Source organism: Echinops telfairi, unplaced genomic scaffold (assembly GCF_000313985.2).
Source record: "Echinops telfairi isolate 266 unplaced genomic scaffold, ASM31398v2 ScPeMD7_31;HRSCAF=116, whole genome shotgun sequence".
Lineage (NCBI taxonomy): Eukaryota > Metazoa > Chordata > Mammalia > Afrosoricida > Tenrecidae > Echinops > Echinops telfairi.
This window is the reverse complement of record NW_022103928.1, coordinates 37,220,974-37,242,256: the sequence shown is the minus strand read 5'-3', so window position 1 is coordinate 37,242,256 and position 21,283 is coordinate 37,220,974. Positions and strand designations below refer to the sequence as shown.

Genomic DNA, 21,283 nt, shown 5'->3' with positions numbered 1-21,283 from the left:
TGCTCTTCCAGTTCATCCATGACTCGTAGCACATATTATTCCTTCATTCTTATTTACAGCCAAAGGAACTGATCCATGGATTTACACATTTTGTTTACTCATTCATCTGTTGATGGACATTAGGTTGCTTTTCTCTTTTGGTTATGATGAATAATGCTAATATGGATATTAATGTGCAAGTTTACGTAAGGTCACATGTTTTCAGTTCTTCTACATATATATATACACCTAAAAGTGGAATTTCTAGATCATGTAATTTAATTTTTGGAAGAACTGTTAAACTGTTCTCCAAAGAGGCTGTACCATTTTATATCCCCACCAGAAATCTACAAGGATTGCAGTACCTCCACATCCTTGCCAGCACTCAGCATTATCTCCCTTTTTATTACAGCCATTTAATAGATGTGAAGTAATGTCTAATTGTGGTTTTGATTCCTATTTCCACACAGCTTAATGATGTTAAACAGCCAGAATGCTTCTCAGAGGCAAGGACAGTAAGGGCTCATCTCATGTACTTTCGACATGTCAGGAGAGACCTGCCCTTGGAGAAGGACGCGATGCTTGGTAAGGTAGAGAGGCATCATAAAGGAGGGAGGTCCTCGACAAGATGGATCGACACAGTAGCTACCACAAGGGGTTCAAACATAAGAACAATTGTGAGGAATTTCAGAGGACTGGGCAGTGTTTCAATCCATTGCCTATAGGACTGCTATCAGTCGAACCAAATCCAGGGTACCTAAAAACAGTAACAACTATCTACTTATATATTTTACTTGGAAAAACATAAATACAAATCCTTTGCTGCATTTTGGTGCTTATTGGACCTCAAAGGAAAGCTTTCTCTATAATTGAATTTCTCTTCAAGCAACCTTCAATAGAATTTACAAAGGCTTAGAGGCCCTATTTAACTCCAACTCTTTATTGATGGTTTAAAACATTTTTATATGCGATTCTTTTAACAATGTCCTGCAGTGGTAAGGTCTCTGTTTAACACTATGTAATACTGTTTAATAATTCATGCCCTGACCAGCCTGGTCTTTCAGGAGGTCTCTAGCCTGTATTTTTCCCAGCCACATTAATATATTTTACAATTAGGACCTGTTCTCTACTCTTTGTTTCTATACTCACAACCTGCTGCTAGACACACAAGGCCCAGATGTTGTGCTATTCAAACCTAGAAAAGCCACAAACTTATTAGAAGTATTGATTTCTACCTCTGAGAATGAAACTATGGACGCATTTTTGAAAGGATGTTTTCTTTGTCACAAAAAAAAAGTTTAGATTGTCTGAAGCCTACACAGAAGTCTCTGAGTGATGTGGCATGGACCCAGAAACCATTCATTTTAAATAACTTGCCCATTCACATTTTCTTCTTCCCTGGTAGCATAATGGGTTATGTGTTGGGTTGTTAACCACAAGGTGAGCAGTTTGAAACCACCAGCTGCTCTGTGGGAGACAGATGAGGCTTTTTATTATGGTAAAGAGTTACAGTCTTGGAAAGTCAAGGGGAAGTTCTACTCTGCCCTATAGAGTCATTGTGAGTTGGAATCAACTCGATGACAGTGATTTTGGTTTGATTTTTGGACCTTCCATGGAGCTAATGATCACTTTTAGGTCAACAGTGGTATACAAATTAGGACCAAGTTACAATGAGGCCTCATAACTGAATTTAAAACAACTGGCTCAAATGCCCAAGTGCCGTTTTCTATCTATCTATCTATCTATCTATCTATCTATCTATCTATCTATCTATCTATCTATCTATCCATCCATCTAATATTTGGGTTTAGCCTTTGGAAATAGATTTCAATGTAATATGCTGGAATTCTGAAAATCTTGGTTTGGTATGGCCTCTAGCTTGAGCTCTTACATATGAACTTGAACCAATTCCTTTAATCATTGTGAATCATTTTCTTCTCCATTAGCATAAGAGATGGAAGCTTCTTTCTAACATTTTTTTCTTTTTCAAAATGATGTGATTTAAAAGTAAATTACTGCCATCCCAGCTTTTGTCCAAGTGCTAGCTGAGAACAACAGCTTTTCTTTTAGCAAAAGAGAGAGTAAGATTCCTTAGAGTAAGAGGGAGAAAGAAAGACTGGGAAGGAGAAAGAGAGAGACAACATGCTACCACAACAAATAGCCCCTCGAGCAATTTCCCACAAATTGGGTATAAGTGTCAATCTTAAGTGCAGCCCAAACTCCTTTTCAGAAGGGCTGTCTCTGAACACCTGGTCAGGTCATAGTGCTGGGGGCTGGGGATCTGCATCCAAATGCCTCATTAGTGTACCTCTGCACATCTCTCCTCTCTTTGCTAAGGAGGAAGTCTAACCTGGACCACTCCATCTTGACTGTAATTAAAGTGCTCAAGTTAGGACACAAACCAGGCTTTACACAATGGGTTAGAAAATTATAACAGAGTCTTTCTCCCACAAACGTATTCAGTCGATTGGGATAAACAATCTATTTGGGGTTTCTTGAAGTTTGTGGACCAGATCAAAGAAAATAAGACTATTTCAATAGGTGACATAATCAAAAGAGGCTGTGGAGATAACATGGAACCTGAGTTTTCATAGGTCACCCGGATCCTCTGAGAACTGTGGTAGCCACTACAGAGCCATCAGTCAGCTCACTGGAGCTTCGGGGTGAGGGTGGCCACCCCATAAGGAAAGGATCTGGGAGTTGGGAGAATGAACAGTGAGGAAATTCTGTCTTCAGTTCTCCCAGAGGAGAGTAAACAGGGTCTAGTCAAGCCCCGCCCTAGGCTTGAAGGCCCCCTCTGATGCTTCCAAGCACGGAGCCACTTGTGTGGTGCCTTATTGAAGTTCTAAGTCATTGTAAATGAGGAAAATGATAATGACGTATGGCAAAGAAGTGTCAATGGCTGCTGCTGTTGCTACGACTACGCTTTCAAATCCTCTGTTTCAAAGATGCAATCCAATGTACCTATCACATGGGGTTCCCTAAGAAAACGCTGAAACATTTTTAAGATTCTAGTTGTCCAAACCTGGAAATTCAAACCCTCAAAGTATGAAGATTTATCGATTTCCGGCACGTAGTATGGACACTTCTTGGACTGGAATTCTTCGAGTGATACGCCAGATAAATCTAATTTGGATGTACTGGGAGAGTAATCCAGCTTGTGAGTACAAAGCATCTGAGAACTACTGACAACATTTGCTGAAATTTAAATTTAGATCATATCCTTCCAGGCATATTCCTGAACCCACATGTTTCCAGATGCTATGAGGCAGAATCCTTTTACCCGTTGATCCCACAAGGGCTTGCTGGATAAAAGTCAGGGGGGAAAAAGCCTGGTTTGAAAGACTAGTCCAAATGCTGTCAGTACATCTCTGTGTGACCGTGGTGACCTTGAGTGAGCTGTCTAACCTTCCTGCATTTCACTTTTACCAACTGTAAGGCTGAGAAAATAATTCCTCTTTCCTTAAAGCAGTTTGGAGGATTCGGGAGAGTACAAGTATAGGGTTTAGCTAGGTGCATGACCTAGAGAAAGGATTTGAAAAGTGGCAGTTACGTTAGTCTTGCCTTCCTAGCATCAATGTCATTACCATTCCCTCCATTGCAGTAGCCACATCTGCTGTGTGCCACTCTCTGGGCTACATTCTCCAGGGGAAGAATGACTGCAACTGAGTCCTGCCCTCAAAAGCTTGCAGAAGAAGATGGAAGTTACATCAAGGTTATTAATACTGTAATTGAAAATGTACTATTAGAGAGGTTCGGGAAAGTGATAAGAAGTTGGGGAGGACGTGTGAAACAGCTTCAGGAAATCAGAGCAGCTTGCGGGGAGCCATTTTTGCACCCCATCTGGCCTTGTCGGCAACACCTTGCACAGGCTCTCCTGCTAGCCAGACGGTGAGCTCTCTGGAAGTGAGCCCTGTGCTCCCAGGTTCACCAAGGCCGGGACCACAGCAAAATGGCTGGCATCTTTCCTTTGACGAGCTTGCCTCCTGGGAAACCCATCCACTCCAGACCAGGCCACATCATGACGGATTCAGACTGATGAAGAGGCACACGTGCAGCTCCTCTGATACCCACATCCCAGCACACCCCACTGTCTCTGCACTGACCACTCATCCACAGCAGGCATTAGGCAGAAATTAGAAAACCGAACTTGGCCCATATTTTGACCACACAACACGCATTTTCTCCCATTTGACTCACCGCCTGAAGGCAGCATTGACAAACTCACTTTGATCAAGACAAGCTTGCAGCCGGTGTGACAAAGCCTGTGACAGCAAGACGGGCCTCCGGCTTCCCAAGGCGTCAGCATCAGCAATGTCACACTAGGTACGGTGAGGTCTGGGAGTTCAGAGAGAAATCTCAGGAACCCCCACGTCCAGCTCATTAAGGTAGGGTTGGGGGTCTTTCTGTGATCAGGCTGTCACTGATTTGTGGAGTTTCCCCAGGCTCTGCTTCCCACTCCCTGTCCGTCTCCTTGTCTCTTTCTGTCTCAACAGAGTGGAAAGTTGTCCGTGCATAACAGCCTTCTCCTGTAAGTGGGCTGCCCATGTGGCGGGCAAGAAGACTAGGGCATGAAGCATGAGTTTCATTCTTACTGCTGTTGCTGTTGCCAGGGCAAAGGCCTATTTATTTGTTTGTTTATTTTTTATGGATCACTGAAGCAGAGAAGCCTCACACTCCTTATACTGTGCTATCTTTTTCAGCAGAGATTTCCAGCCTTGAGTTAGAAAAATTCATCCCCAAACACATTTTACTGAGTCCACAAAACCTATCAGGTTAAAAATGTGTTAAATTCTAAGCTGCTGGTACCAGGGATTTTTTGCAGAACGTAGAAGGTAAGATGAGCTAGCGATATGAAATGATGACTCTCTTCAAAGGATGCCACATTATGCTAGTTTGGAAAGAGTCTAAAGAGACAATGACACTGGGAAATACATCTGGCTGTTTCCCATCTGCCCTCGAATTTTTGTGCCCTCCCCCTGCTTGTTTCCTGGGCCCTGTGCACACATCCTGCTCTTTTTCTGGTCTGGGTTGTTTATCTTTCCAGCAGCTGTGTCCAACAGCCTCATACCCAGCAAAGCGAAAAGGTAAAACAAATGGATCGAGGTGGAAAGTCCAGTCCATGTTCCGGTTCACCTGGAATAAGCACGAGGCAGGGAGTTAAGATCCACCTGCTATCAAATCAACTGCAGGAGAAGGGGGGTGGGGTGGGGTGGGTGGGCTAATAAAGGCAAGAATGGCAAATGTCCACGGAGCCCTACTGATAGGGAGAAAGACCTTAGGGTCGACTCTTGGAAATCAGCCAGTGAAACCCTTGTGGGTCCCAACAGCCCAATGTCCATCTGGTCTCAGAAAGGATGCAGGACCAGACAGGGGGTTGTGGTCACCATGAGGGAAGTCCTTCATGGCAGCCAACAACATTATTTGTTTCAACAACCTGTTCAACAACCTGAAGATGTTGGCTCCCCTCTTCCCATTTTAGAGACAAGGAAACCAGTTCACCCAGCAAGTAAGTGGTATAGCCCAGGCTGCCTGCTTTGGGGCGGGGCTCTTCTCCCTGTGTGGAAGGAAGCAGGTTCCTCCTGTGGTCTGGCTGAGTTCCGTCAAGTTTGGAGAATGGAACGTGGTGATTTCTGCTTTTCCACAAAAATAAATAAAACAAGAAAGATGTACAGAAGTCCAATGTTCTCATATCAACTGTACTATGCATGAAAATGAAACAAAAACTCACCGCCGTCAAGGCAATGCCGACTCATCGTAACCCTGTGGCACAGGACTGACCTCCCCCTAGGAGTTTCCCAATCTGTAACTTGTTACAGGGTAGAAAGCCCAGTGTTTCCCCGAGGAGCAGCTGGTGGTTTGAACTGCTGACCTTAGAGTTAGCAGCCCAACTTATAACCATGATGCCACCACTCGTTAGGTGACTGAAATGAAGCATCACTTCCCCTCCCTCAGCCTCATTTTCCCTCTCTGCACAATGAGAAATGGAATCTAACGCTCTCCAGGCAATAATCAAACCAAACCAGCAGCCACTGTGTTGACCCCAATGCATGGGGACCTGATGTGTGGGGAGTGGAGCTGGACCCCATAGGTTGTCAAGGCTGCAACCTGTCAACACCAACCTGCCAGGCCTTCCTTCTGAGGCACCTTTGGGGTAGGTTCAAACCACCAACCTTTTGGTTAGTAGTTGAGTGCTTAACTTTGTACCACTCAGGGACTCCAAAGGTCTCTAGGGATATTCTGATTCCAAAGTAACACGAGTCTACAGGCAGCACAATAAAATGTTAGGTAACCCGTTCATTAATTTGTCTTCCTTGCTCATCTCCTCCCCTACTCTGAAGACTTCATCCGGGACAAGGAAGCAGCAAGAGTCAGGAAGTCAGAGAATACCAGCATAGCTTCTAGCACATGCTGACCAAATACTATGAGAAGCTGGATGATATAAAGAAGAATGCAGCAACAAGAGTAAAGGAAGATTCATTTACAACCTGTAAATGGTACGACCAGGCTTGCTAAATGTTAAGAGCATTTGAAATGCTGACTGAGGAAGATTGAAGACCACAGCCTTCAGCATGGATTATGCCTCAACATAAAAAAAAAATAAATCTTCACAACTGGATCAATAAACACCATCACAATAAATAGGAAAACATGGAATTGTGAAGAATTTCATTTTACATAGATCCACAATAAATGGTCATACAAGCAGCAGTCAGGGGATCGAATGACTTACTGCATTGGGTCACTATCTTGCAAAAGATCTCTTTAAAGTGTCAAAAGCAAGTCAGCATGATGACTAAGATGCACCTGAGCCAAGTCATGGCACTTCCAGTTGTCTCACATGCATGAAAACCTAGACAATGCATACCGAAGACCAAAGAGGCACTGATAGCATTGGCTATGAATATTTCTACCATGGATCGCCAGTAGAATGAACTAATCTGTAGTGGAAGAAGGATGAGCAGAATGCTCCTTAGAAGCAAGGATGGTGAGACTTTGTCTCATGTACTTTGGACATGTCATCAGGTGGATGAAGTCCCGGGAAAAGAACATCATTCATAATAAAATATTAACTCACTCTAACTCCCCGCTAAGCCACGTCCGACTCCTGGCAACCCTATTGAACAGAGTAGAATGGCCTCTTTGGGTTTCCAAGACTTTAACTCGTTACAGCAGTAGACAGCCGCATCTTTCCTTCTCTGGAGTTACTGGTGGGGCTTTGAACTGCTGACCTTGTGGTTATCAGCTTAGGGGAAAATACAAGGTCAGTGAAAGCAAAGAAGATCCTCAACAAGATGAAATGACAAATGGCTGTAACAATGGGCTCAAACATGCCTACTATGGAGGATGACAGTGGTTGGTTCTGTTGCACCTGAGGGAAGTCACTGTGAGTTGGAAGTTACTGGAAGGCACCTTACAACAACAATGATTTTGAATACTTTCCAAAAGATTATTTGCCTTCTGTATATCTTCATTAGAGAAGACTTAGAATATTTTATCTGATTTTTTTATTTCATTGTTTTTTATTCTTAATGAATTTTGACCATTCTTTACAAATTCTGATAAAATCTTTACCAGGTATACTATTTATGAATATTTTACTACCAGTGTATAGTTTGCATTTTAATTTTCCTAAAATTGTTTTCATTTTTCAAAGATCATTTTATTGGGGACTCTTACAGCTCTTATAACAATCTGTACATCAACTGTATCAAGCATATCTGTACATATGTTGCCATCACTTTCTAAACATTTACTTTCTATTTGAGACCTTGGTATCAGCTTCTCTTATTTTCCCTCCCCACCCCACATACCCTAACAGTGTATTTTGAAAAGATAAATTTTCAGTTTTGATAAAGTGCAACTTGTCATTTTTTTCTTTTACATTGATCTTTATTGTTGTGGTGGTTATATCTAAGCCAAACTCACTGCTAAAGAATCAATTACAACTGATCCTCTATGGGGGTTCTGAAAATGTAAATTATGGAACTAGACAACCTCAAATACTTATTAAATTCAGGGTCACAAACTTTTCTTGTATGTAGCCTTCTAAAAGTTATTCTTTAGTTTTACATTTAGCTCTATAATTCACTTTGAATTAATATTATGTGGTGTGAGGTAAGGATTAAGATATTGTTTGTTTAAGTTTACATATGGAAATCCAGCTTCTATAGTAACATTTAGTGTAATGATTAATTTTCATCCACTGAATTCCTTTACACCAGCGATTCTCAACCTGTGGGGGGTGACCCCCTTGGGGGTTGAACGACACTTTCACAGGGATTTAAGAATATATTTCCAAAGGTCTTAGGAACTGAGACGCCGCTCCGCTCCTCTATCGTCTCCAGGTTGGTCAGCCCACATGCAGATATGCCCACATACGAGTACCTGGTGTGAAGGCTGTTACCAATGCTACACCATGCTTCAAGACAAAATCTCATTTCTTTGTAATTATAAATAAATATTTCACAATATATAATTACATATTGGTTTTGTGATTAATCACTATAATTATGTTCAATATGTAACAATAACAATACATCCTGCACATCAGGTATTTACATTACCATTCATAACAGTAGCACATTTACTGTTATGAAGTAGCAATGACAGCAATTTTATGGTTGGAGATCACCACAACATGAGGAACTGCATTAAAGGGTCATGGCATTAGGAAGGCTGAGAACAACTGCTTTACACCTATAGTGAAAATCAGTTGTCCATACATGTGTGGCTTTATTGCTAGACTTTCTATTTTGTCCCACAGATCTAATTATTTATCTTAACAATACTATCTTGAGTGATGTAATTTTATAATAAGGTTTAAACTTGGATAAGTGCTAGATGTTGGATTTTGTTCTACTTTTATAAGTAATTCCTACTCTTGGTCCTTTGCATCTGTGCATGAATTTTAGAATAAGCCTGACAAACTACCAAAATAAAACATAAAAATAAGAAACGATTTGCTGGTATTTTAATTTGGATTTTATTGACACTACAGATCACTTTTAGAGGAATTTGCACCTAAATAAATAAATCTTCAGATACATAGTCAAAATATATGTCTGCATTAATCTGAGTCTTTTTTACTCTCATCAGATCCTAGGTGACACAGTTTATGTTAGACTATTAATGAAAAGGGTAGATGGTCAAAGCCACTCTGTGGCATCACTGAAGAAAACCCGATGTAGCACAGCCTGCTTTGTACCATGGGGTCACCAGGGATCAGAATCAACTCGATGATGGTTCTGACCAGTCATTTTATCATTTTCTTTTCCCAAGGACTTCATAATTTTGAGGCTATAGATTATATTCTAGAAATTTCAGTATCTGATTTTCAGTTGCTAGATTATAGAAATATAATTAATATTTGTATGTTTACTTTGTGCCATGTGACCTCACTACATTTACTTACTTGTTCCAGCAGTTGATAGTTTTAAAATTTCTTTTTCTTGATTTATTTCACTGTCTAGGGTCTCCCGTACAATGCTGGATAGCAGAAGTGAGGGCAAACATCCTCGTGTGCTATGTTTTATATTAAGTAGAAAGCTTTCACCCTATCACCATTCAGTAATTTTTAATGAATGTTGGTTTTCATCAAAGACGTTTTCACCATCAATGGAAATTCTCCTATGGCTTTCCTTTGTTGTTTAATATTTAACACCAATCAGTATAATTCACATTTTGTTAATATGTTTTTTAGAATTATGATATGGAATTATTAGTATTAGTATGGAATTATACTCACTGATTTTCAATTGCTAAACCAGCATTTAAATTTTCTGAAATAAATCTCCCTTGATCATTATATACTAGTCTTTTTATATATTTGGATTTGATTTGCTAAAATCTGCCTACCATATTGGAGCATAGTTTTTTGGTTTTTTAAATGTTTATATAATTTTTAATCCTTCAACATTTATTGAGACATTTTTTAGCCCTTTAGGGTCTAACTAGAGCAGCCGTCAAGCAGTAGCTACACAGTGGGCTGCTTGAATCTACAATCAATGCTCCTGAAAGCAGCAGCCAAGAGATCAAGTGACACATTATGTTGGGTCTATCTCCTGCACAAAACCTTCTTGGAGTGTTGAAAAGCAAGTGTTACTTGAGGACTAAAATGTGCCTGACCCCAGCCCTGGTATTTTCGATTGCTTCCTATAAATGTGGATGTTGAACACTGAATAAGGAAGACTAAAAAACAATTGATACATTGCAATTAGCGTACTTGTAAAGAATAATGAAAGTACCATGGGCTGACAAAAGAACAAACAAATATGTTTTGGAAGTACAGCCAGAGTGGCCCGTAGAGGAAAAGAGGATAAAACTTTGACTCACATCCTCTGGACACGTCACCAGGGAGACCAGTACCTGGAAAAGGATATCGTGCTAGGTAGAGTAGAGGGGCAAAAAATAAATAAAGAGGAAGACCTCAACGAGACGGACTGACGGACGCAGTGGCCGCAACAATGGGCTCAACATGGTTGTGGGGCTGACACAGGAGTGCGCAATGTCATACCACCGTGCAGACAACAAATCTTCAAATCACACCACATTTCACCAGTCAGAAATTAAGATGTAGATTTTAAAATTCCAATATTCCTCCTGTCCTTTGTATTTCACTTCTATGTTTCTTCCACAGAAATTTCACACAGAAGGTCTGTGTGGATACGTAATTTTTTTAACATTTACTTAAAAATCACTGTTTATCATTCTGTAAACTTCTTTTGTGTACCTATAGATTTCTATCTGATATTATTTCCCTGTAAGCTAAAGTACCTTTCTTAGCATTTGAGTTATCCGCCTAATCCAGATGTAAATTATATATTTTTGTCTCTGTGAGGCACTTTTTTCACATTCAATTGTTAAGGATAAAAAAATGTAAATTCCTTCACTCCATCATTTCAGCAATTAAAAGATGTTGCCTTGTCTTCTGGGCTTCTAATGAAAAATATGGCTTCCCTCTTAAGACTTTTCCTATGGATGCAGTATACATTTTTAAGTACCCTGAGGCTCTTAAAATTTTTTTCTTTGTCATCTTTGTTTTCACCAGTTTGACTATGAATTGTCTATGTTTCATTTTCTCATAATTTGTTCACTTGAGATTCATTCTATTTTCCGGATCAATGTTCTGATGTCCGTTATCAATTTGGGGAAATATTCAGCCATTATGTCTTCAAGTAATTTTTCTGCCATATCCTCCTGCTCACCTTCTTCTAGAATTCCAATTGCTTATATTTTAGCATGACAGTATCCCACATATTGTGAATATTATGTCCCAGTTTGCACCTTATGTTGTGCTTTCGCTAACTTCTATTGGCCTTTCTTCAAATTCACTATCTTCTTCTTCTAATGTACTCTATCATTCAGCACATCAGATAATGATTTATATCTGATATTATGGCTTTATTTCTAGGATTGCCTTTTGATTATCTTTAGTGATTTCCTTCCCTTTGTTGCAATCCTCCATTTGCTCATTTATATATATTTTAACTTTTCCCCACTAATACTTTATCTTTTATTACTTTAACTTGAATATTTCTATAAAAATTATTGCAGTGAAAATACATATATAACAAAATATTCTCCAACTCAATGAATTCTTTGTATATAATTAAGAAATTATACACATCCATTATCACTATCCTTTTACAAGTTATTTAACCACTTCTCTCTCCAATCTTGCCTCCCTGGTACACACCAACAATCCTTGGTTTCTATATATTTGCTTATATATTCATCATACAGTATTTGTCCTTTTTATCCAATTTATTTCACTCGGCATAATGTTGTCAAGGTTCACCCAAGTTGTAACTTGTATCCAGACTCCATTTCCTCTATGGCTGAGTAATAGCCATTGTGCCGATATGCCACATTTGTATTATCCATTCAATCGGTCAATGAATATTTAGGCTGTTGTCCGTTTGGGTTATTGTGAGAAGTGCTTTGATGAACATTGCTATATACATTTCTGTTTGTGGTTCTGCTTTCACTCCTTCTGGGTACATCTTCATTGTTGAAAGTTCTCTTCTAATAATTCCAATAACAGAAACTTATCGAGGTCGTCTTCTATGACTCTTCAGTCAGCAGACCGTCGAGCACTGTTTCTTGTTTCTTCTTGTCTCTTCTTCTTTCCCCAGTATTTGTGAGAAATTACTATATAATAATAATAAAGAAGTAATTAAGATATACCGTTAGAAAATGGCATATCCCTTCTACATGTCTGTTAATATGGGGACTGAGTCTATCTAATCTACCGTGGAAAGTAATGTGCATTTTGTTGCAGAATCCATTAGACTCAGTGATTTATGTTTATCATTATTTTGAGGACAGGATCAAGAATTTTTTAGCATGGCTTAGCACTACACTCTAGTTAGACTATAGGTCTCTGTGCTTTGCAGCGAGTTGTCAGTTTTCTGAACTATGCAAAATTTCAATCTGTCTCGCTTTCTCTTTTACGGCTCAGATGTCAATTGTCAACTTCTGGGTTGCAGAAGTGTTCTCTTCTGTCCCCAGTCCCATAGTAGTTTTCTGAACATCATAAGATATTTTTCAACATGTGGCTCTCTTCTAAGCTTTAAGATGGCTTAGGAGGCAATGTGCTCTTTAAAGCATGGAATTCCTTGAATGGGCTTCTCTCTGTTCTCCTTTCAGTGGAAACCCATAGGAAAAAGTTGCTGGGTAGGGTAGATTCACTTTCTAAAGCAGTGGTTCTCAACCTTTCGAATGCCATGACCCTTTCATACAGTTCTTCATGTTGTGGTAACCCCCCAACCATAAAATTATTTTTGTTGCTACTTCATAACTGTAATTTTGCTACTGTTATGAATCATAATGTAGAAATATAATATGCAGGATATATTAGGAGACCCCTGTGAAGTTTTCATTTGACCCCCATAGGGGTCACGACCCACAGGTGGAGAGCTGCTGCTCTAGAGTCTATCCCTCACAACATTCCTCAAGCAAGTGTCAAGAGTGCTTTAAAAGTCTGGCTGAATTCTTATTCCCTGATAATGTGAATACCCCTTAGCCCCTGCTGTTCTAAGGCAAATGAAAGTAGCTGTGGTCTTTTCTCCCTAAAATTGGAATAATCCTAGTGTCAGTCTACATTATAATTAAAGTAACATTTTATACAGGAAATTTCTAGTTGTTCTTTAAAACATTCATCCCCTTAGAAGCCCATGGTAGACCGCTGGGGTATTCCTCTTACTTTTAGCTTTCTCTCAATTACAACTCTTACACTATATTTTGTGTGATTATTTGCAGGGACTAAGATGTGTCTGTCTAGTCCCAGCACCTAGCTTACGATCTGTCCCAGAAAAACATATTTAAAACCATGTTTCAAAAACCAATCAATTAATGGGAAGGCCAAGCAATAACTTTTGATGAAACCTCTATCAGTCATATGGGGAAACAGAGAATCCACAGTGTTCTACGCAACTGTTGAGAGGATTCGAACCAATGTTCCTGTCCTTGAGTCACTTTCAACTCCTAGCAGCCCTACGAGGGAGACGAGAACCAGCAGGGGGGTTACTGAGGCTGTATGTCTTTAGAGGACCAGAAAGCCTCACTTTCTCCCTAAGTGTGGCTCCTGAGTGCCACCTGTCCGCCATGTGGTCAGCAGCCTAACAGCCCAACACTGCACCACTCGGGCTCCTGTAGGGAATTAAAAATAAACAAACAAAACCAAAAAACCAGAAGAGTAAGTAACCACTGACAGGTCACTAGATTCGTGATAAAAAATGCAACAGAAATTAGCTGTTCATGCTGCAATAAAGGGGTTGGAAAGAAATCAGGCATACTAATTAGACACCTATGGGAAAATCCAGAACTGAGGATGCTCAGACCCAAGTCACCTAGGCGCAGGTGGGAGGTACATCTGGGTGCACAGACGAGGCACCAGCGACATGACATCACACAATGCGCCTAAACTCAGCCAAGATGACAGGCCAATACCTCCAACCATGCCTCCCAAGCCATGTGGGACTAGGAGGGGGTAAACAGAGGGTGAGATTCCTCCCAGGCGTGCACACGCATGCCAGCCCACTCATGGCCAGTTCACTCTGGGGATTTCCTGCTCCTGGTTCCTTGTGTGGATCCTCTCTCCTGTTCTGGTATTCCTTCCACATGTTTATCCACGCTTCCCCGAAATGGCCATTTTCAGTCGTGAACTTTCCCACGGCCCCTGCCATGGGGCCTTGCACACATTTCAGGGATAGTGTGTACTTTTTGAGACTGCAATGCCTGAAACTTTCTTTTGCCTCAAAAAATTTACTGGGATTACAAAAGTGCTTCTGCCTTGTGGATTCTTTCAGCATTGCAAAACAAGAGCAGAGATATACCACCCCAGAAACCTAACACGACAACTCACAATGCACCCGTAAGATTCCTTTGATTTAGCGATCAATAAAGGCTCAATTAGTCTGCCAGAGCTTTGAGTTAGGTGGTTTGATTTAAAAGGGTAGCAGTGTGGTTTTATTCCCTATAGCTACTGTTAAAAGTAATCAGTATTAAAGCTTCTAAAGATAAAACATTCAGAATATTTCTCTGATTCTCTATCAGAGTCAGATTTTTGATGACGACTATGTAGAAAAAGCTTTATAAAATAATTCATTTGGAATTGTTAGGTTTCTCAGGTGAGAGATATCTTGGTCCTTGCCTTCGCCTGAGAAAGAATTCATGCCGAAGCTGGTTTGTGATCCAAGTGAGTTTTATAAAGGATAGAAGAAGCTTCAGGTTTTACACGGCCTCCTCAGGGCACTATAAACCCACACGTGGAGAACTGAGGCCAGAGAAGCACGGCCGGCCGAGGATCAGCTGGGAAGAGAGAGCTGGAAAAGAGCCCAATGGTCTCCAAATCGGGCTTTTCAGGGTCCTCTGCTGGGAGGCATGGTGGATGGTGCTGGTGGATCCCATTGGCTGAATTAAGCTCACCTGGCCCAGATTGGGCCCCACCCAGGTATACCACCCACCCAGGTATACCGCCCCTTCCCGGCTTGGAGACTGAATTTTTGAGCATGCCCAGTGGACAGCCTAGTCCCTGTTCTGATTACCTAACAGAATTGATTGTCCCTTGAAAGATCATCAGTATGTAAAACCTACATTTCTAACTGAACTATTTTATCAACTGAGGGGATGGGAGTTGTCAGAAAACACTGCCCAAATCCCTGGACGACGATATTTATTGGCAACAAGCATCTGCACAGTAGCTTTGGTAGGATCTGATTATGCACTTCCCATACTTTATTCAGTCTCTGTTCACTAGAGAGATGACTGAGAGTCTTCTCCTCATTTACACACTGGACAGAAAACTAATACATTCTGGGGTTTCATGCATCTTTAAATGTAGAACACCATTTATTTTAACACAGAAGCAAAATGCTAATACCTAAGACAAAAATGCCACCAAGTGCTCGTTTTCTGAATAGTCCCAACTTACAACCAGAGTGCTAAAGCGTCTGAGTGGTAGGATATACATATTGTGTATTATTCAAATGGAGACTCTTTTTTGAAGAGGAAAAAGGTGTCACTCATAATGATGCTGGATCATAAACCATGATATAGAACCATCCTTCAAGGCAAGGGTTTTAAAGATTCCAGAAGTCTACCCTCATAGAGGGTAGAAAATGATTGCAGAATGGGATACTTCATAAACCCAAGGCTGGTCTCAGTTTTCCCATTCCTACTATCTGTAGAAGTAGGGTGTAAGTAAGGATGCAGGCAAGGACAAGATGCCATCCCTTTCCTACTACCACTGGGGCCCTTAGATGGCTTAGCAGAGTCAAAGTGATGTAACACGAGACCGAACTTCCCCAACATTCCCATCATGGGCTTCTGAAGGAAAGCACGGTCCAGTGCAAAGACATCCAGTCACAACATAGTTTCAGAATGGGGAAGACTGGGTTAAGAACCATCCTGGGTCCTACGTTTAAAATTCTCTGGTATTAGAATCACAGGGTGCCTAAGTCACGACTAGAAAGCCCCTCTGCCACAACTACTACTGATTAGTGTGTGATTGTTGGGTCGTTAGTTGCTTTGTTAGTTGTCCCATCAGGCAAATTGTTCCTTGGCATGTACATGCCTTCCCCAGTCTATTTCTGTAGCACAGAGAGAGGGCACGTAGGACGTAAGTCTAGGCTTATATCATGTCCCCATTAGGTGAGGAGAAAAACATGTTCACAGGCTTCACAGAGAAATTTCAACTGATTTTCTTTCATTCAAAGTTCTTCTGAGTCTCTGGAACTTTTAATAACTCTCTCTCCCTTATCACTTATATTACTAAAACCATCTCTGGACTTCACACGGGTTGCTGTGTATTGATTATTCATGTCCAGCATCTAGGGACATGATGTGATGTCTCTATTACAGAAGCCCAGAAATCCCACAGCAGTAGTGAAGACTGAGCATGAAGCTTCTGATCCCTTTGATAAAGACACAACAGGGGACAGAGGAGGAAGACAAAAAGATGATTTTATATTTGTATGTACTTAAATTACCAATATTCAAGAGACTTGGGAGAGATGTTGGTTTTCCACTGTGCCGTGAAATAAACAAATGAAATCTGTATTGCATTGCTTACGGTGGGAATGGCAGCCTGCTGCTTCTTGGTATTCTAAGGCACTGGGTTATATTGATTAAATTTGTTTTGCAAGTGCAGTTGCTTTTCTCTGATTTTTCTTTGTACAGTCAAAGAAATCTACTCAGCGTCCACTGAATGGTTTTCTAAGACTCGCAATGTAATTTTCACTTCACCTTTGAAATACCATTATATTAATAGATTAGCAGCATGATTTTATTAATATGTTAGCAGCAAAAATATAGTAATTTATATATACTGAACACTTCACTATGAGTTTTACATGTGTTTTCTTGTTTGAGCCTTACAACAATCGTGACGATTATCACCCAGCTTTATAGTCGAGGAACCTGAGGTCAGGGAGGTGAAGCCGCTCCCCTGGGGCAGAGAGCTGTTGGGTGGACCAGCAAAGCTCACAACTGGCTGGCATGCCTGATGTCACTGCACACATGCTCCCTTCATCAATTCCCTTAGGGGAAAAAAACCAGGTGCGACTCTTCATGTTTCCACAAACATGTTTGGTCTCTGACTAAAAAAACAAGGAATATTGAAGTAAATATTTGTGAAAAAAATGCAAAACAGAAAAAAAAAACCTTTAAATTTAAGTATAACTACCAACATTAGAGTTGAATGAACCTGCTTCCTATGAGGCTAAGACTCGTCTTTTGATGAGTGTTTCCCAAAGTGGATGATTCTGCCCCTGAGGGGCCGTGGAGAGATCCAGGGGGAGTTGTGAGAGCAGATACTTACATTTCATCCCTAATTATGTGTTACAGTACATAAGTTTTTATACGTTAGGGGAGTACGGAGAAATTTTTCCCCAAAAAGCAGGAAATAGGCCAAATAAATTTGGGGCCTATGGACAGTGGCAGGTAATTCAAAGGAAAGTTTTTTAAGCTGTGTTTTTCACTGTGGCAAAAGTTCTAGGTGGGTGGTGTGGGGGGTTTGGGGGAGCTTGGGAAAAATGCAGTGCTGGGGTCATTAGTGCTTTGCCTTCTCCTGGCTCCTTCAGAGGATAGGAGACCTCTGTAACCGGTGTCCTTCCCAAGGAATGAAGACTCCCGTTCTCCCCTCCACAACAGGGGCCAACACATTCTTATGGTCCAGGCTACTCAGCAGCCAGTCCATGAGGATCTTTTCCCTGCTGCTTCTCTACTAGAGGAAAACTATGGATGTTGTGCCACTGAGGAAAATGTCTGGATTTCCCTGGAACCATACAATTCCGTCTTCCTGGGGCTTTGGAATCCAATCTGGTCTTAGCAAGTGCCTTGGGTCAGTATCAACACTTTTTTAATTCCTGATGCATGAGAGAGTGATAGTCACTCTGTTCAGATACCATTACTAAATGCATCCCAATCAAAGATATTTTAAAAGGCTGGATGGCGAAACATAGCTAAGAAGGGCCAAAATGTAAGGTATTTCAGAGAACAGTTAGCACAAAAGATCTTGACCTTTCTCTTAATCTATAGAATGTCTTAATCCGGCCCACATCAAACTCCACCGAATTTATGGAATTGCAGCATTCTTCTATAACAATCTGCAAATCTGGTTTTGTTTGGGTCATTTTAATCATTTTATTGGGGGCTCTTAGAGCTCTTATCACAATCTACTCATCCATCCATTGTGTCAAGCATATTTGTACATATGTTGCCACCATCATTTTCAAAACTTTTTCTTTCTACTTGAGCCCTAGGTATCAGCTCAAGCACATCTGTTTTGTGATGTGCGAGATTCAAGATTTCACCAAGATTCTAAATGAACTCCCGCCAGTGGTGTCTCCTCTCAAAAACACCTTGACCTGACCTTCCCACATATGTGCTCATTGCCCAACAAACAACACGGAATTTATGAAAGAATTTCAACCTCTTGACTACAGGATATATTTTTAAAGGGCCAAATTGCTTTCCGGATATTGCCAAGGGTAATCCAAGGGCCTCCAATCTCCCAATGAAATCCTGGTGAATTTAAAAGGAAACTAAAATAATCTCCACGTTGTCCAGTTTGGCTTCTATCTCAGAAAAGAAAAAAAAAAGTCAAATTTAAGTGGTGGTATAACTAACTCTTTGTCAAAGAGAAAGTGTGAAATGTCCAACATGCTCAGGATAATAAGGACTTCAACATTTTGCCCACAATTCTGTACTCAAACTGTATAACTGTCAAATATCCAACATGCTCAGGATAATATGGACTTCAACATTTTGCCCACAATTCTGTACTCAAACTATATAATGGTCCTCAGCCTCTGAAGATAATTCTTTTAGTAGCCATCTCCTTCCCTTTCCAGGCAAGTCAGAATTCGGCAATTCTGTTGAATAAGTTGTCATGCTAATCATGAGCACTTTCCCATTTTAAAATGTCATGGATATTTCTAATTCCATGCCTCCAAAATGCTTTTGTGAATAAGTTTCACATTCGAAAATGGCTCTCAGTCAGACTTTGCCTTTGTCTAAGATGAGGATTAGAATGGTTAGGGCTTGCTCTGGATAAAAGTTTATAGCCATGTATTTTCCATCATTTGTGTTTCTCCTAGCTTCCTGATCTAGCCATCTCATTCTTCCGGAACCAAAATTCCTACTCCCACTCAGGCAGCTGCACAGCCTCACAGTTGGCCTGGGACTGTGGAGTTTCCTGGGACACAGACTTTCAATGGTAAAACCAGGACAGTTGTGGGAAAGCTGGGATAGTTGGTCACCCTAAGCCTACAAATTCCAAGCAATTCCGGTGTCTTCTTGCCCTCCACCCTCTGCCCCCTTCAATTTTGAGCATCCATCGCTATAATCTCCTTGGATGCTCTATGCCCTAGATTACAAATAGTGAATTCATAGTCCTTTTCTTTTAGAGTGATAATCGGGTTTGCCTCTTAGGTGCTATGTTTATATTTTTAAGAGTGAATTTTCTAGAGTTACAATTCCAAAGGCATAGGAACGACCTTTAGTCCCAAGTGGGGGTGATTTGGACATTTAATTGGCTCAGCTTCTTCACAACAGGTGGCCACCTACTGTAGGCTCAGCAGCATCCACATTGCTGAACTTAGAAGTATGTGTCACACAAGAAGGGGTGCCGTGAGCATCCCTCTCTGAGTAGCCCAGTCCATCACTTCCTTTCTATTAGTAGGGGATAAAGGAGCCAAATCAAGACAAGCTGAAGACTTATGAAACATTCATAAGTATCTGCACCCTGGAGAAAACTGTGAGGAGCCAACTAAGAGACAAACTCAGATCATAAAATGTAAGTTATAAGTTTCTACCTTAATTGGTGGTTTGTCAGTCTTCATCCTGGGGTACACGTTTGAAGCTGTGGCCTGGGACAGGACCCCCAGGTATGGAAGGTATTGCTGAAGAGTCTTGGCCAAAGTAACATCATTTTCCAGGCCATAGCTCCTCTCATGATCAATGCTCTGTTTTGAGGCCCTGAAAAGCAAACGAAAATCATGACTCAATCATATTTGAGCTGAGTTTCAGTGCACAGAATTCTGGGAAAATGAGACCAATATATGTCAAAAGATTTGGCCTCAAGACACCCATGTTAAATACACAGAGTGTTTGGTCAAATTCACATTTATTAACAGTTCACTGTGAATCAGGCACCCTCTTAGCTTTGTGACTCATTAACTGTAAACTTTGAATTCCACATTTAATCTCCTTGAGTTTCCATTTTTGGACATCTTCGGTAGACTTTTCATGCCTAGGTCAGAACTGCTTAATGAATTAATGAGCAACCCCTAGTAGCAGGCCTAGTATTAAGTATACCCTCAATAATTGGTACTTTTGACAGTCAAGGACAGTAGTTAATAGTCATCTACAGGCAATAATTAGAGAATAATCAGCTAAGCAGTACTCCCTTCACATTCAACAAGAATTCTATGCCATTCGGTGAGCAAGAGGGCATGGTGAGGAGACAGCCATTGCATCTAGAGAACTGGAGGAGGAGAACAACGGTGTCATTGTTGGGGAGAAGCAAGAGCAAAGATGTGGTGGTGAGAATGAATAGGGTACATCCATGGGCTTACGAGGATTCCCCGCCACCCCCCTCCAAAAATGAAGGAAGATAAGGAATCACTTCATAAATAATGCAAACAAGGTGTGTAAAGGAGTACTGAAGTGTGCCACAGTGTCAAAAGACAAATGGCCCAAGATATAGAATCAGACACCTGATTCTCTCCAAGGCTCAAAACAAATGAAGTACTTGATGTACTTGTGTAGGGCTAGATTCTTGGAGGCAGGAGAGTTGTCGCCAAGGCTGTCGGCACCTTCATTGCTGGCACCTGTAACTGCATGAGTTTACAGGGCACAGGGGAATTGAGCGAGCCGGTAGAGTGCAGGTTTCTTACAAGCAGTAATGTGATGGAGGTGGTACTTATTCTGAAGCTGAGCAGGGCTTCATACCAGAGACCCTATCTATAAGGAATGGTGGGGTGGAAATGGCAGAGCTAGAACAACCAGCAGGAGCTCACCAACATTTTCACAGGACCAAAAAGAAAAGGGCAAATGCGGAAGGCAACTTTCATAGGCCTGCAAAGAAAGGGATGTATCTGGGAGGCAAGTGTTATGACTGTTGGCTGTAAGTGAGCTGGCTCCCGACTCATAGCACCTCAGGGTGCCACAGGCCAAAACATGGCTTGGGCCTATGCCATCCTCACGATCAGTTGCACATCAGACTGTTGTGATCCAATGTTTCATTGTCGGATCCAGGCTTGTCTGCCTACTCTGTGTTATCTTGGAAGTTCCCCCC

The 21,283-nt window shown here is 41.0% G+C and overlaps 1 protein-coding gene across 1 annotated transcript in view; it reads right to left on the bottom strand.

Moving 5' to 3' along the window:
- PTPRN2 (protein tyrosine phosphatase receptor type N2) overlaps window positions 1-21,283 on the bottom strand; it is a 1,475,949-nt gene that overhangs the window by 879,903 nt on the left and 574,763 nt on the right. Inside the window, exon 5 of the mRNA XM_045290142.1 lies at window positions 19,800-19,962. Within this exon, the coding sequence (XP_045146077.1) occupies window positions 19,800-19,962 (163 nt within the window). The remainder of the gene's footprint in view (window positions 1-19,799; window positions 19,963-21,283) is intronic.